This window comes from Candoia aspera, chromosome 1, assembly GCF_035149785.1.
Source record: "Candoia aspera isolate rCanAsp1 chromosome 1, rCanAsp1.hap2, whole genome shotgun sequence".
In the NCBI taxonomy this organism is placed as follows: Eukaryota; Metazoa; Chordata; class Lepidosauria; order Squamata; family Boidae; genus Candoia; species Candoia aspera.
The window spans coordinates 86,242,008-86,257,595 of NC_086153.1; the positions used below are offsets into that span (position 1 = coordinate 86,242,008).

A 15,588-nucleotide genomic window follows, 5' to 3' on the forward strand; every position below is an offset into this window, starting at 1 on the left:
CTCATGGTAGAATCTTAACACGGTTATGGGGTATGTGTCTGTACATATGTGTATGTACGTATTTATTTGGGGAATATATATATATTCCCCAAATAAATAACAGGGTGATCAAAACAAACGAAGAAGCAGGCAGACTGGCATGGTAAACCAGTTATCCATTCCCCAGAGAATATGCTTTTTTATACACACATCGCTGTAGCCAAACATTAAAAGTAAAAAGATTCTATAAATCATCTGTCTGTGCATTATAGCATGCTATTAAAACTAAATTAGGAACTTCCTTACCTTGAGAAATTGAGGAAATGAACATGTCTAGTGAATAAATAAGGCTGCTCTGCAGTGCTTATATTTTTAATCAATTCCATCTAAAAGCAAAAAGATACAAAAATTAAGATAAACTGCTCAAAATAGAAACCCTGAGAAGATATTTTGTTTCGTTTGGTCACTGACTCATTGGACTGCAGCAAGACTACCCAACAAGAGTAATGGGGAAAAACGTGAAACATTTTTCATATAAAAATTATTCAACAATTTTCCTGAAATTTACCATTTTAAAAATTAACTTTCATCTTTTTCTATTGCCAATTTTACTGAGCATTGAAGCATTAAGGCACACATACTAGTAAGCAGAAGCAGCAGAAACAGATCACAGTCAGCTACCTGGATACCCCAATATGTTCATAAAGCATACAAACAAAACAGTATGTGCATAAATTTAATGTACTTAAAGAGACAGCACATTAAATTTAATTAAATCAGAGCTAATTTCTCCTGAAAAAATAGTGCAAGTTGATGTACAATAACTGTATTTATATTCCACTAATTTTCATCAGTGCACTATGATCTAAATAAATACATTACCAATTGATGTTCTCCATTATTTCATTCAATTCCTTCAAGAATCTTATTTGTGTTTAGTTTCCATAGAGATTTTGTTTTCAAAAGATAATCTAATTTTAGGACTCTTCCCTGCCTTTTTTTTTTTTTTTGAAAGGCTTGAATTTAAGTAATTTATGCAACTGTGTTCTGCTTAGTTTTCCAAAGCCTCAGAGCTTTTGGAACATACTGTATTACGTCAATCCAAAAGTGTTAAAATTAGATGTCTACAAAGGAATTCTAGGCTTTCTTGCCAGAGATGTAGGCTTTAGTCAGTTTATTCTATAATCTGTATACTATCTATTATATAAAATCTCCAAATGGTAATTAAAAAAACACACTTGATTATGTCCCTTAAACTGGATATTACAGAACTGTACAATTGTGCACAATTGTATAAAGGTAAGTTTAGTTAGGTGACATAATGAGCATGTGTCAGTACATGACAAGTATCCCAGGTTCATGGGATGTGGGCCACAGCATGGGCATGCTTGGGGACAGAACTGTGCTTTGGTTATTCTTGTGGCATAGTGGTCAAAACACACCAAAACTGACTTGGAATGTAACAGGATTACCTGATAAAGAACATCAGTTAATGGATTAAATGTGACAGCCAGTTGTCATGCAGTCACAAATCCATTAGACAAACCCACTACTAAAACAAGAGACAGGTGGAAACAATCCCTCCTGCCCAAGAGAGATGGTTTCTAACCTATTGCATGTGAAGGTACAATGTGCAAGAAAGTGCAAGAATGAGCACCTTGATTTCATTATAAAGAGAGCTTGCAGTCCCTGGAAGTTTTTTCCTCTAATATCTTCATTCTTTATCTAATATCCACATTTCTTTACAGTAAATCTAATTAGAGCTTTTGTTACCTTCGAAGTTTATATTTCAAATTTCTTTGCTACCCGGTCAAGAGATGTGTAAGGAAAAAATACATATGATGTATGCTGGGAAATTAAGAAAAAGGGAAAGGATGTAATAGAACTAAAGGAAGATGGTCTGACTGATGGTCTGATCTTGAACAGTGATGCTGATGAATACCACTAGGGAAATGAAGGTATAGGTTTGATTATAAATGAAAGGGCTATGATGTATGTCAGAAGGTATGAATTGGCATCATTAAGTTAATAATAGTTGAATGTTATGCTCTAATGAATGGTGAGAATAGAAGAACCAGAGTTGAAACAATTGTGCAGTGAACAGCGTTGAGGGAAAACATTATTAGGGATATGAATGAATGGGTGGAAATGAGACAAGAGAGCACAACAGAGTCATTGGTCTGTTCAGAAGCCAAGAATGAATGACAATGGTTAACAGTTTTTTGAGTACCTGCTTACAGAAATGTATGTTTTGAATACATGGTTAAACACAAGTCTATGCATACATTCATACACATGGCAAAGGAATGAATATAAACTTAAGAGCATGACTGACTTGATTGCGTAGGATAAAAGACTGAAATAATTAGTCTGATGTGGGTGATGAGAGATTCAGAATGTGGGACAGATCATTTTTTGGTAGTGCCAAGGGTGGATCTTTGGGGGGGAAATGCATGGAAGAAAGACATGGGGGGAAAAATGAGAAGTAGAATGACTGCAGGAACGGTCCTTTTAGGGGGAGATGGGCGGTGATAGAAATGTGAATAAACAAACAAACAAACACAAAGTACAAGTTCTGTATGAAAAAATAATGAAAGACAGAATGAATGAAAAGTGTAAGGAAAGAGGATGTGGAAATTGCTTGAAGTAGAATGAAAATAATTATGATACAGAGTGCCATGGAACTGTGTCAAGTTATGCTAAGGAGAAGTATGAAAAAGGATGCCTGGTGAAATTGTGAAGTGAAAGAAGCCATGGATGAGGAAAAATTGCTATAAAGAATGATTGCTGCAAAAAAAAAATGAGGATGACAGAAAGGTATTGTAGTTATGTATACGCAGAAAAGTGATAGCTCCTAAGAAACCTCCAGCGGAATGAATGGAATTAAAAATAAAAGTGACAGAAGTTTGGGACTGGTTGGTTCTTGAATGCAGTAAGAGTACAACTTGCATGAGAAGAGATAAAATGCTTAATAAATGGTTCAACGGTGAACAGAGATTAAGACAAAGATATATGATATCTCTTTCGTTGTTTTATATATGTATGGATAAATATTAAGAAATTCCTGTGGTGATGTTAAAGGTGCATTGGTTGGATCTGAATATATGCAGATGATGCTGTAAGAACCTGAATTATTTGTAGTAATAGGTAACAACAAATCTGACAATTAATGTCCGATATATTTTCCATTTGACAGGGAAAATGTAGTGAACATCTGCAAGTTAGACATAAATGGCAAAACATAAAATACAGATGAACAACCCCCCCCTAAAATATATGAATTTGTTTACTTTGGTAGAATATTTACGAAAAATGGGAAGACTGATGGAATAATTTAAAAAGTGCAAATGCTGGGAGAAAGGTAATGGTTAGGTGGAGTTTACTGAGAGGAATGCATATTTGTTGAAAGAAGTAAAAATGGTTGCATAAAAACTTTGTTATACAGAAGTGAGAGGAGACACATAAGAGTTGAATGGAGTGGGAATGGGCATTTAAGAAGTCTCAGCGAATAAGATGGATCCAAGAATGAGTAGATGCTATATGAATGGCAGATAATATAATTGTGAGTTATGATTAAAAAGAAGGATGTTGAGATGGTTTGAATATAATGAATGAATGGTTTTGTATTTCTAAATATAAAGCAAGAATGAATGAGTTGAGAGGAAAGGAAGTTCCAGAAAACTGTGGTTTGGATGGTCTTGATGAGATTTTCAGAAACAAAGAGATGAGAACAAAAGGCCAGGTACAAAGCAGTATAACAAGGAAACAAGGATGGTTTCAAATTATAGAAAGATATGAGAGGTGTAGAAAATGGTGTTGGTGTAAGTAAGAGAAGAAATACAACCAGAATGTTCCCTAGAGGTGAAGATAACTAGGCTTAGACTCTCATACTTTGGGCACATCGTCAGGAATGACCGATTGCTTGAAAACGACATCATGTTTGGTAAAGTTGAGGGCCAGTGGAAAAGAGGAAGACCTTCAATGCGATGGATTGATACAATTACCGCAACAATGGATGCAAACATTGAAACAATCAGGCACATGGCGCAAGACCGAACAGCATTTTCTTTTGTTATAGATAGGGTCGCCATGAGTCGTAAACGACTCGATGGCAACTAACAACAACAAAATATTTCTTTTCTCTTTTTTATGTTATACCTTATAATTTCTTTGGCTTACTATAATCAAAAAGGGACAGGCATACATGTCTGTGTGTAAGAATGTATGTATATAATATGAAACCTGAAGGGAATTCAACTTTCATGCTTTTTTAAAAAAAAAATTAACAAAGCATTCAATAAAACTGTTAATACTGATAAGTTGTTTCTTTTCATAATACTGTATAAAACTTGAACTATTACTTTCTGTTTTTTTAAACATATTCTTCCTACTCAAATCTAATATATTACAAGTTCAGTAAAACAACAGACTGCATTTTCAGCAATACTCCACCTGGTGGCATTAGGAAATGACTCAGAGGAGAATGGCAAAGGCTACTTATACAATGACTGAAAATAAAGTTGAATTAAAATAAAATATAATTTTGTTACTTGGGAATAAAACTTTTGATATCTTTAAAGGAAAAAGAAAACTAGAAAGAGCTTTACTTCAGATTTATTTAGAAACTCTGTGTTCCTTTTACATTATTTTGCCAATGTTTGCAATAATATTATACATAGTATTATGTTATTTTAAAAATCAACATGCATCTCAGAAATAACATACCACTGAAATGTATTTCTCTGAAAATAATTGCAAAATGATGGGTAAAATGGATATATGTTTTATTTATTTTAACCTTAAAGTGTTAGAGTTGGGTAATTTAACCACTGCACATTCTTAGTTATGATTCCTTTCATTCTGACTGATTTAAAATAAACACCATTACTGTAAAATATACTTCTAGAATTCTTTGCTATCACGTCAGATGCCTGCTGTTCTTCAGATAGGTGAACCAATGTCACCTGCTTGTAGAATCCCATCTCCCTTCTCCTCTTGCATCAATCTCCAGAGACACATCTATCTCTGCTGGAGAAAGTTATTTCTCTGTCCTCACTGTGCAGGAATGAATATCCATGTTCTAGATTTCACAGAAGTTCTAACTGGCAGCTGCACCCAAGCCGCTGTTTTCTTCCAGCATCTTATCTGCTGACTTCTCATTTCCTATCAAAGTAGGAAGACCATGTAGGAGGCACAATCTGCCTGATTTATGTATGTGGTCCTGGTTGTTCCTGCTAATCGGTCAATCCAGATTCAGTTCATCCTTTGCTATGTGTGTCTGTGTGTGTCTATGTGGTGGAGACAGGTGGAATCCCTTACTAACTGGAGACGTGAGCACAATTGTAAAAGCTATCTGTGGGCAGTGAGGAAGAGGAGCACATTTCTTTTTTAAAGCTGTTTCTATTTATTTTCTATTTCTTAAACAGCATTTTGGAGGTATTTAGGAGTAACCTAATATGTACATGGGCATGAGTCAACTCCCTAAATTTAATTGAGTTTTACATTTTTAAAAATGGAATTCCATTAAAAATCTGAGTCTTTAAAACTGTGTTAACTCAATTTGTCCTTTCTATGCAATGTGCTGCTGCTGGTACAGCAATGCTGTGGGCTCTCTGGAATGCTTTTGAGTTATTATCCAAACACGACAATTCCCCAATCATCTCTTACGCGCTTATGACCTCAGCCTACTTGCCTCTTTAGGTTCCTCTGCTTATTGTTAGCTCTGTGTATTGTGAATCCCAGATTCACCAACAAGAATACTGCCTTTCACTCCACAAACTTCAACAGACACTAGCCATTATGGTGTCAGCATTATAGGCAAACACCAAACAGCCTGAATATATTCTCATTAGCTATAGCTCTGAATCATATAAAATACTGATACTCAACATAGCCTTCTGCTTATAAAGTGCTGATAATGTAGGCTGCTAGAAACATACTCAACCTTTCTTCTGATAGAAAGAAAAGATTCATAACTAATTATCCAGTAACAATTTATAAGTCTTCTCCACACACACACATATGAGAACTAGTGTGGTATAGTGTTTAAGGTCCTTGACCAGGAGTGGAAAGACCCAGGTTCTAGTCCTCCTTTAAGCACAGAAGCTGGCTGAGTGATTCTGGGGTGGTTACTCTTTTCCACCCTAGAATGGGAAGCTGAAAAACATTTATCTACCAACCCATACTGGACCAGAGTGGTAGATCACAAGGGGCCTTAATCCTGCAATAAATTGATTTGGGCTGGTGACGATAATAATAAACACTCATACACCTACACACTCACAAATAAATAAAATTTTCATATTCACAGACAGGAAACCTCTTTTTAATGTGCAATATGCCAGCTTGCCAATTCAAACTTCTACTTCTTTTCCAAATTCTACTCCCTGCATCACTCTTCCCCAACATTTCCTCTCATCCATGCACCTATTTGTCCCAAAGGCCCAATTAATGTTTTAATTTCTTTGATACATCGTTTAAACTTACAGGTTCTAAACTTCAAGGCCTTATCATAAATCATTTTCTAGTGTCTATTAGATGCAGGATTCCACTGATCCTTATAACCTGAGGCTTGCTTTTAACTTTGATCCCAAAAAAAAAGCACAAATATGCTGAACTGAAAATTTCCATGGTTCATTTTAGGGTTGCACTGAATATTTAGCCATTTTGATTTTCAGCAAAAAATGCTTTGAGGATAGGGGCGGACATTTTTTCCCAGAAAAATAACCATCAACATCTAGGAATGTTTGCCTTTTCTCACACCTGTTTGGCAAAGCAATTATAACAATCCAGTGCTTTGTGCTATTTTTAATTTGGTTAGAAATGTTTTCAGAGAATGATCTGAGCAAATTCCAGAAAACAATGACATTACACTGCTACATAACTAAACCCCAGTGAAGGAAATGGCAATAAATGTGAAGACCATGCCTCCCAGACTGGTTGGCCATACATACAGCATGTTATTAATGTGTGATTAAAGAAAGCCTATTCAAGACAGTATTTCCTGGATAATGGAGATTTAGCATAGCGTCCAACTGTATATTCCATCAGCAAAAGCAATTTCCTTTGACAGAACACAAATGATTTTCCTTCCACCAGCAGTTCCTTATCCTACTCTCAAAATGTGCTTTGGAGAGTCCACTCTCTGAAAACAAGTTGGTTTGGTTGTACGTGAAAAGCTGCACCTATGATGCTAACAAAAAGTCTTTGAAGCACTACTGGATTCCACTCGTTCATATCATTCCATTCATGCAGCCAATCTCCACCAAGTTGCCTAATGGCAGGGCATAAATTCAGTACCAACAAAGTAATTCACCTTCTTCACCCAAATTCCCAGCTCAGTCCTAATTTATAGTGTTAAAGAGAATGAGTATTTCTCTCTCTCTCTCCACACACATACACACACAGAGCTAACAGACATCAGTGCTATGTATTTTAAAAACTCATAATTGCTATGAACTTTCCAATATAAAATGGGAAAAAGTAAGCAGATAACTTGCCTGTTCATTCTTGGTAAGCCTGGTTTTATTATGAATATCCGATGTAACTAAATTGAACCCATGTCTCTCAGACAGAATTCTTAACAGCAAAACCACAGTCCGGCTCCCACATTTTCCAACCCTATTGTATACCACCTGGCTAGGGAATGGAAGTACCTAGACAGAAAAGATAAAAAGATGTTAGCCTTCCTATTTGGAAATATTTAAAAGCAAAAAATAATTTTGTTTTCACTTGAGATGAAAATTTTAAAAATGTGTATTTTAGATGCAAAAGAAATCCAAAATCCAAAAGTTGGAACTATTTCAAAAAACAGAAGACATTTCTTTTTTTACTTCCAGAATAATAGCACTGTTGGATTATTATATCAAAGATGGGACATGTCTTGCGGTATCATAATACTAGCAAAATTATTCTGAAGGAAGGCTGTAGTGCACAGATTATTTATGCCACAATGATTTAATATTAAGTTCCTATCAGACTCTTAAATTCTTTTCTCCTTCAGTGTGCTAAAGATAAAATTCAATTTCCATTACTTAGACTGACTGCACTTTTCAATTAACGGAGAACTCTATCTTCATATCCTGTCTTTGTAATTTACAGACAGAATACTAGATATACAGTATATTTATGCTTTATTTCTTGTGAACCTAAGTCTTAAAATGTCACATACCATTCAGGATTATATCCCTTTCTAGGAAGTTATCCAAAGAAAAGAATGAATAATCTTTGGTGAGATAGAATACTAATTATGTCTTGACTATAATGAATTAGTGAACGAATGCCAGTCCAATAAAAGAACTACTGTCCTGTTTTCACAGAGGAATTCTAAAAAGGCATATAAGACATGTCTTGGAAAAAGTGGACCAGAACCTCAAATATATGGACTCAGAAAACACATGCATTTCTTTTCTAGATGGTTGCATTATTAACTAATGACTTGTTGAATAAGGTTTCAGATCTGTTTACATATTTTCAAGCACAAAAGTTGTAATGGATTCATACACATATTCAGCTCTTAATCACTAAACATTAACCGCAAATATACATGAATATGTTAACCTTAATAAAGCTAGAGAGGTACAACATGTTTTTGTTCTGTGAAACCATCTGTTGTGCTTATTCACTAAAGCAGCTTTTCTATATTTGCTTATCACTTTAAAATCACATTAATGCAGTTTCTCTACAGAGAATATGGAGAAGTTAATACGTTTTTTTTCCCCACAGAAAGCTTGCCTTTGGGAATCATAGTGTTCATTTACTCTTCAATTTACTTGTTAATATTTTGAATTATTTTAGCTCATTTTTGTCCACTGCCTGATGCCAAGTCACATGACTATATCTGATTTTCATCTTTGAGAATAGCCACAGGAAATATTATTTATTCATGGATATTACTTATTCATGTATAATATCTTGCATATTTTAAAGTGCTCTGATAGCTATACACACGCACTATGATTTATCTCAATGATTTCCAGCAAACAAGATATATACTATAAAAATTAGTTCTACCAAAATAGAAAAATTTCTGCAAAATTGTGAATGATATATGGAGTTGAAGTGTTATGTAAAGTCTGAAAGACAAGAATACATGGACAATAAAATAAGACCATTAATCTAATCTGGTTTTGTTGGAAATTTTCCATTCTGGCAATGCTAAATATCTAAATGCAGTTTGTGGAATTTATTTCTTTGCTTTCTTCAACCGAGAGGTTCAACATTTCAGTTAGTTGGAGAAGTAGTAAAACAACAACAAAAATAATAGCTTAATAAAGTTTTCAACATTATGGCAGTCCTCGGTTAATGCCTGCCCTGTTTAATGACTGTTTGAAGTTATGACAGCACTGAAAAAATAACTTTATGACCTGTCCTGCAGTGTCCCTGTGGCCACTGCAGTGTCCCTGTGGCCACGTGATCGCCATTTGAGAGCTTCGCAACCAGCAGGCATTTATAACTGTTGCAATGTCCCACAGTCACATGATCACCATTTGTGAGCTTCATAGCCAGCTTCTGACAAGCAAAGTCAATGGAGAAACTGGCAGTAAAATCACAAGTCATGGTCATGTGATGTCTCGCTTAATAACTGTGGGTGATTCACTTAACAACTGCAGTGGAACTGTCAAGTCTGGTGTAGCCACATGTTTCACGTAATGACTGTGGTACCTAATGATGGAGTTGCTGGTCCCAATTGTGGTTGTTAAGTGAAGACTACCTGTACTTCAGCCATACAAAAATCAGTTGTATGGGATATTTCTGCAAAGTGAAATAAGATGTCATTTATTTATTTATTGAAACCACCCAACAGCTGAAGTTCCCTGGGCAGTTTACAATAAAACACATTGAAAAAAAATACAATTTGAATAAAAACATATACAATAAAATGCAACATAAAACACCACATAGGGCAAACTGTGAAGACAAATTAATTTTTGAGCTACACATAGCTTTTGCTTATGTTTAACAGTGAAGCAAGAATGGAGAGTGATGGAGATTGTGTTGTAGAGAGCATAATAGAAGTTTGACTTCCAACATTTACAGTTATCAGAGATTACCATCCTCTAGAGTCTATCCTCATTTTCCTTGACAGGAGAGAGGAGAAGCTGTCAGCTGGGAAGAGATCTTCAAAAGCCTCATCTACAAAATACTCTCTCCAGAGCTTTTGTATAACCTGCAAGGTCCCAGAAGAATGTTCATTTGAGCCCACTTTCTTCTCACTTTATCTTACATCAATGTACTTTTTTTTTGTCCATTGGTCAACAGCCCAGTGAAGTATGTGAAAAAACCAAAATACTGAAATAACTCTTGAGATTCTAAATTAACTATTACGTTTTCCTGCTTTGAATGTGAAGTATTGATTCAACTGATCATTTCAAATATTGAAACAATCCATAGAGGAGATCAGGGTAATTGGCCCCATTGTTACGTTTCTCCACCCTGTACTAAGTTCTGTCTCTCAATTATCTAAGGCAGCTACTTGAGGTCAAGCAGGTTCATTAACAATCAGAAATACACTTCACTGAGCACATTGCCTTGGCAACCAGTCTAGTCTTGGCTTCTTCACCCATTTCTTAACTTGTACAGATCTTTACTGGCCCATCTATTTAACTGCTTCCCCAAAAGACTTTACCGTTGCAATAAAAATGCTTTATCATATGAAACTCCCTTGTGCTCAAGGATGCAGATTTCCTCACAAGCTTGCCTCCTTTTATATTCCTGGCTAATTCACCCTAATCAATTGAACTGGGAGGGTGGGAAAGGCTCCCATTTTAAAATAAAGATACCCAAATCAATTACTGGGCTGCCCCAGAGTCCAGTAAATGAAAATTTATACAACAGAGATTTAACTCCATTATCATTTCCAAGGAAATGATTATTTTTACTCAAGAGTGTGGATAATGAATAGTAATTAAGAGGATATGAGCCATTTGAGCTATCTGGAAAAGAGAACCCAACTCACTTTTAAGTTTCAAAAGTGAATTAAAAGTCGAGCATTTAAATTACATTGAATTTAAAGCCTCAACTGACCATATCCTGAGCTGACCAAATAAATGAAATAGTTTGGAAAAGGGAGCTGGGTAAACAGAACTTCAAAAATAGATCAAAAGGAGCTAATATTAGGTTTGTTTTTGTTGTATTAAAAGCCTCATTCAATAACAGGAAACAATTATGCAAGTGGATTCTCATAGTCTCTGCTCACGGGAACAGCAGAAGAGAAAGCTCAGGAACAGCACACTTTGCAGACTAAGTTGAATCTTGCTTAAAGATTAGAAGCTGCTGGCAACTTTATTTATAAGAATAAGAAAATATTATTGGAAATTACTATCCTCAGACATTCCATTACGCTAAATACCAAAAAGACTAAATGTTCCTCACACCTCGCAACTCTACTTGCACTCCCCTAGAAAACCCAACTGGATGAACATGCTTTGCCTTCAAAAGGCTGGTAGCAAGTCAATGCCACCCCCAGCTGGGGTTTCACAGGGAATGACTCTATAAGTAAGATTCTCATAAATGTAGGCAGCCAAATCTGCTAAGTTTATTTAGTAATAAAATATGTTTTGTTTTACTTTAAACTATAACATTTTTTTATTCTTCTCTGCTGGATTCTTTAATACATGTATTGAATTGGAATCCGGAGTGGATTTAGACTTTTTGCATAGACCAAGGGATTGAAAAGGAAATCTCTGGAAAAAGAGCCTTTCCTTCTCCAGAGTGCTTGAGTTCCTGGTTAAGTCTAAGGTTTAGTAGTTGTAAATCACACAAAATAGCATTCCTATTTTGGTATGCAGAGTACCTATTTTGGTAATATAAAACAAAGAAGATTCCATTATTTCTTACTTAAAACAAAACAAAATCAATATTGCATGTAATGCTTATCTCAACCAGAGATGCCCAATCTGCATTTACCATACTTCTATATCCCAATGGCAAATGCATATACATCCAGAAAGAGTAAGATCTGGATACTGAGTCTAGGCTGCAGAGCCTCTCTATAGATCCTATCCCCTTAGACCGACCGACCGACCGACCGACCCATACCATGTATACATATAATCAAAACCTATGAAATCAGCAGAGGGAAAATAAAGGACAGCAATTCATAAAATAAAACAGAAGTATATGTATGTTCAGGACTGTAATGTAAGTTATAATTAAATGGAAAAAATGAGGAAGGTAAACATAATTAAGGACAATGGATCTTTTCTGATCAAGAAATAGTATTAAAAATTCTCTATAGTCTATCCCAACTTCTTTACCATAAAGGAGGTAACAAGAAGCAAAATTTCTTTAACTGATCTGCTAGCTTATTCTACATTTATTAACACATTCTTATCTTGACTTCGTGGGTATGGTTTTCCAAAATTTTAAAAATAACGAAAATCACAGGGTAATGGCCACACTAGATATTTTGAATAACCAGGTTTTAGCACATAAGCAGCTATTCTGAGATCAGAAAGGTGCACATTTCCTTGGTTTCCACTAGCCTCCAAAATCCCTAACCACTTCCTTATTGGTGCCAAGAAAACTACACAGTTGTGTAGTTATCTGGAGTTGAGATAGTCTAAAAGAGAAACTTAACTTGCTTTTTACACTGTTACAAACTGAGAAAAAGAATATAAAATGAGATTAACAATGGAAGCTTTTATATGTTATTACTATTTAGAACTCATGTAAGATTTTAATTATTGTTCTTTGATTTATGGGATTTCCTCTATTGGCACAAACAAACTGAGCAGTAGAGCAGACATAAATAATCGTGCTAGTTAAGATTGAATAGTCACATTTGTCCGATTTTTATTGCAAAGATGTCACAGCAGTTATTAAATTGAAAATAAATGGTCTCTTTTCAAATTACTAAGTACTTTAAGGACAGACAAATAATACAGTTATTCAAAAAACTTCTTGGTGTATGCATCATCAACCCTTTAAAAATAAAGCAGAAATAGATAACACTAAGGCTGGCATAAAGCCCAATTGATTTAACTGCACTCAAACTATTTTTAAACTAGTTGATCACTGCTGGCCATTGTATGAAAATAACCGTATGCATATATTTTTATACTGCATTTTTGTCCTAACAAGAATCTCCAGCATCATAATGCCAAATAAAAAATGATAGAATTAAATAATATAAGTAAAATCAAGATAATGTGATTCAGATGGACTAAAACTGCAATCAGCACCAACCAGGAAGGCCAACAAACAAGAAAGGAGAAAGCTGAAGTCCAAAACATTTGGAAGACACCACTGTGAGGTGTGCTGAACGAAGTAGAATGCCTGTAGCAAATCAAATATTAAAAGTCAAGAGGAATACAAACATTTTGTCTATCCACCTAAAAGTAATCATAAATGCAACTAGTTAAGTTCTTCATTCTGGGAGGGAATACCAAAAGTGGGGAAGTTAATTAAAGGTAAATCCCCCATTTATGGGAAATATATTCTATTCTTCCCGTTCTTGATAATTTCTAAAAAGTAAAATGTGATGGTTGCCTTATTCCCAAAGAGACGCAGATTCACTTAGTCAGGGCTAAGGATTTCTGGTTTATTAGGAATAGAATGCACCCACGGAAAAAGACGGGAATGAGCACATGGCGTGCGAGGTAGCCGGTAAATACCCGCGGTGCGGACCTGATCCTTCCCTACCCCCTATTGTCCCAGAGCCCTGATCCGGAGTCTTGATGGGAGATCAGGGGGAGATTCCGGAGTCTCGATGGGCGATCAGGGGGATTAGCGCTGATTGGCTCTGTCCTCTTCCTGTGTCTGGAGCAGGTGTGTCCCCCGTGGTAATGCAGAGATGTCAGGGAGATAGGATGATGGCTTTTCAGGTCAGGGCAAAGGTATGTCTCCTTTGTCCTTTATTTGCATTTGACTCTCAGTGCTTATAAGATTATCACTGATTCCTTCCTCCTTCCTCCCCTTCCCTGGAAAGGCATGTTCCTCGTTGTGATGTATGTATACATTGCAACGGGGGACATGACATAAAAATAGAAGGGAAAGGGATTATGGCAACCTCAAAGCCCATTTTCAAAATTGTTTGTAAATTCCCAAATATATTTGTTAATGCGAAAACTCCCAACTCCAAATACCCCCCATACCATGCTAGAACAATTGTTTGTGCTCTGCCTTTCTGATGGGAAAGAAACAATGCCGTTACTTACTGTGATAAAGCATATGTAACTACAGTGGCAAGAGAGTGGAACAGTAGGAACAGAATATGGTTGAATGTAACATAAAGTACAAAGCATCTCACCTTACGAGGGGGTGGCCCATGATCATCTAAGTAAGTGGAATTTCCTAGGAACAAAGAAAAATAGGTTGAGCATTAAATACTTTAATATAACAAAATTAAGCAAGCTACAAACATAACTAATTACTATACTTAATAAAGTTTTATATGAATACAGTGTCTAATGCTTTTTTTAAAAAGTATTCATTATGACTGAGTAAAGCATAAGAAGGAAGTCTAACTCTCCTTTGAGCATTAAAGTAACGATGTCCTTTAGAAAGCTTGTGTGGTTCTTTCAGAGGCTTTCCCTGGTTTTCTGTGCAGGCATGGACAATCACTGGTATCATTCCCACAAGAACTACTTCCACTGGAACCTCTGTACACACAAAAGTGCAGATGGAGAGTGGGGAGAACCATAGCTATTTTAACACTTGAAGGAGAGATTCTTGGCTCCACACTAACACCATTGTGAAACACCTCTTCTGAATTATTTTCATAGGCCTAAGATTGGTAAGTTGTAATCAATCTTTAGTTTGCTTAGAAGTCAACTGTTGGTTGCAAAACACTCTCTTCTTCATGCAAGTTCCTAGGAGAGACCGTCCATAATATTTCAAGCTTAAAATGTTTTGAGCTCCAAATGCCTTGTTTTGAGATCAAGACAGTCTGTTCCAATTTCACCTGAAGCAGTCTGACCTCCAGCAGATCAGAAGATTTCCAGTGAGATTCAAACAGTGTTGGAACATTTTTGATGTGGTCAGAATAGGCGGTTTTGTGCTAGAAATGTTTCAGAAGTGAAACATTTTGCATGTGTCTAAGAAAAATCTAGAAGACCTCCTGCCTTCTACTTTGCTTTTACATTTCTCCAGTGTACATTTGATTTCAAACACTAGGATAGAAAAGGTTTTCATGGCTAAGATTATGTTCTATATTGCAATCCCATTTAAAAAAAAACTTTGCTATTGATTAAATCATTGGTATTTAATTCATTCTATATGGTTTTTACATTTCCAGCTGAACTTTTTGTTCTACTACTTTTTTTTCTTAGATCATTACTTTTTTTCAAAGTAATAGCAGTTCATTCTTTTCCATATTTTATAGTGAGTTCTAGTGTGACTAATATTTTTAGAATTTCAATTATTCATGTGAGCAACTTTTCTCAGTCCAGGGAAGGAAAAAAACCCAAACCCTTGGATCCCAGTATTCCAAAGCTGCATCTAAACAAACTGTACTGACTTAATTTAAAGAGCTTATTTAATGTGCATATAACATAAGGTTTGCAACTGTCATGCAATATAGCTATTAAAACTGTTATAAATTCTATTTTTACAAATATATAGATTAAAGCAGTCTGGGATCATCACAATATTTTAAATAGGATCATT

General features: G+C 35.4%; 1 protein-coding gene across 1 annotated transcript in view; it reads right to left on the reverse strand.

Moving 5' to 3' along the window:
• Positions 1–15,588, reverse strand: part of UST (uronyl 2-sulfotransferase) — a 110,989-nt gene that overhangs the window by 54,805 nt on the left and 40,596 nt on the right. The window contains exons 2-4 of the mRNA XM_063308869.1: positions 14,231–14,274; positions 7,479–7,634; positions 286–365 (exon numbers count right to left, since the gene is read on the reverse strand). Coding sequence (XP_063164939.1) covers positions 286–365; positions 7,479–7,634; positions 14,231–14,274 — 280 coding nt within the window. The remainder of the gene's footprint in view (positions 1–285; positions 366–7,478; positions 7,635–14,230; positions 14,275–15,588) is intronic.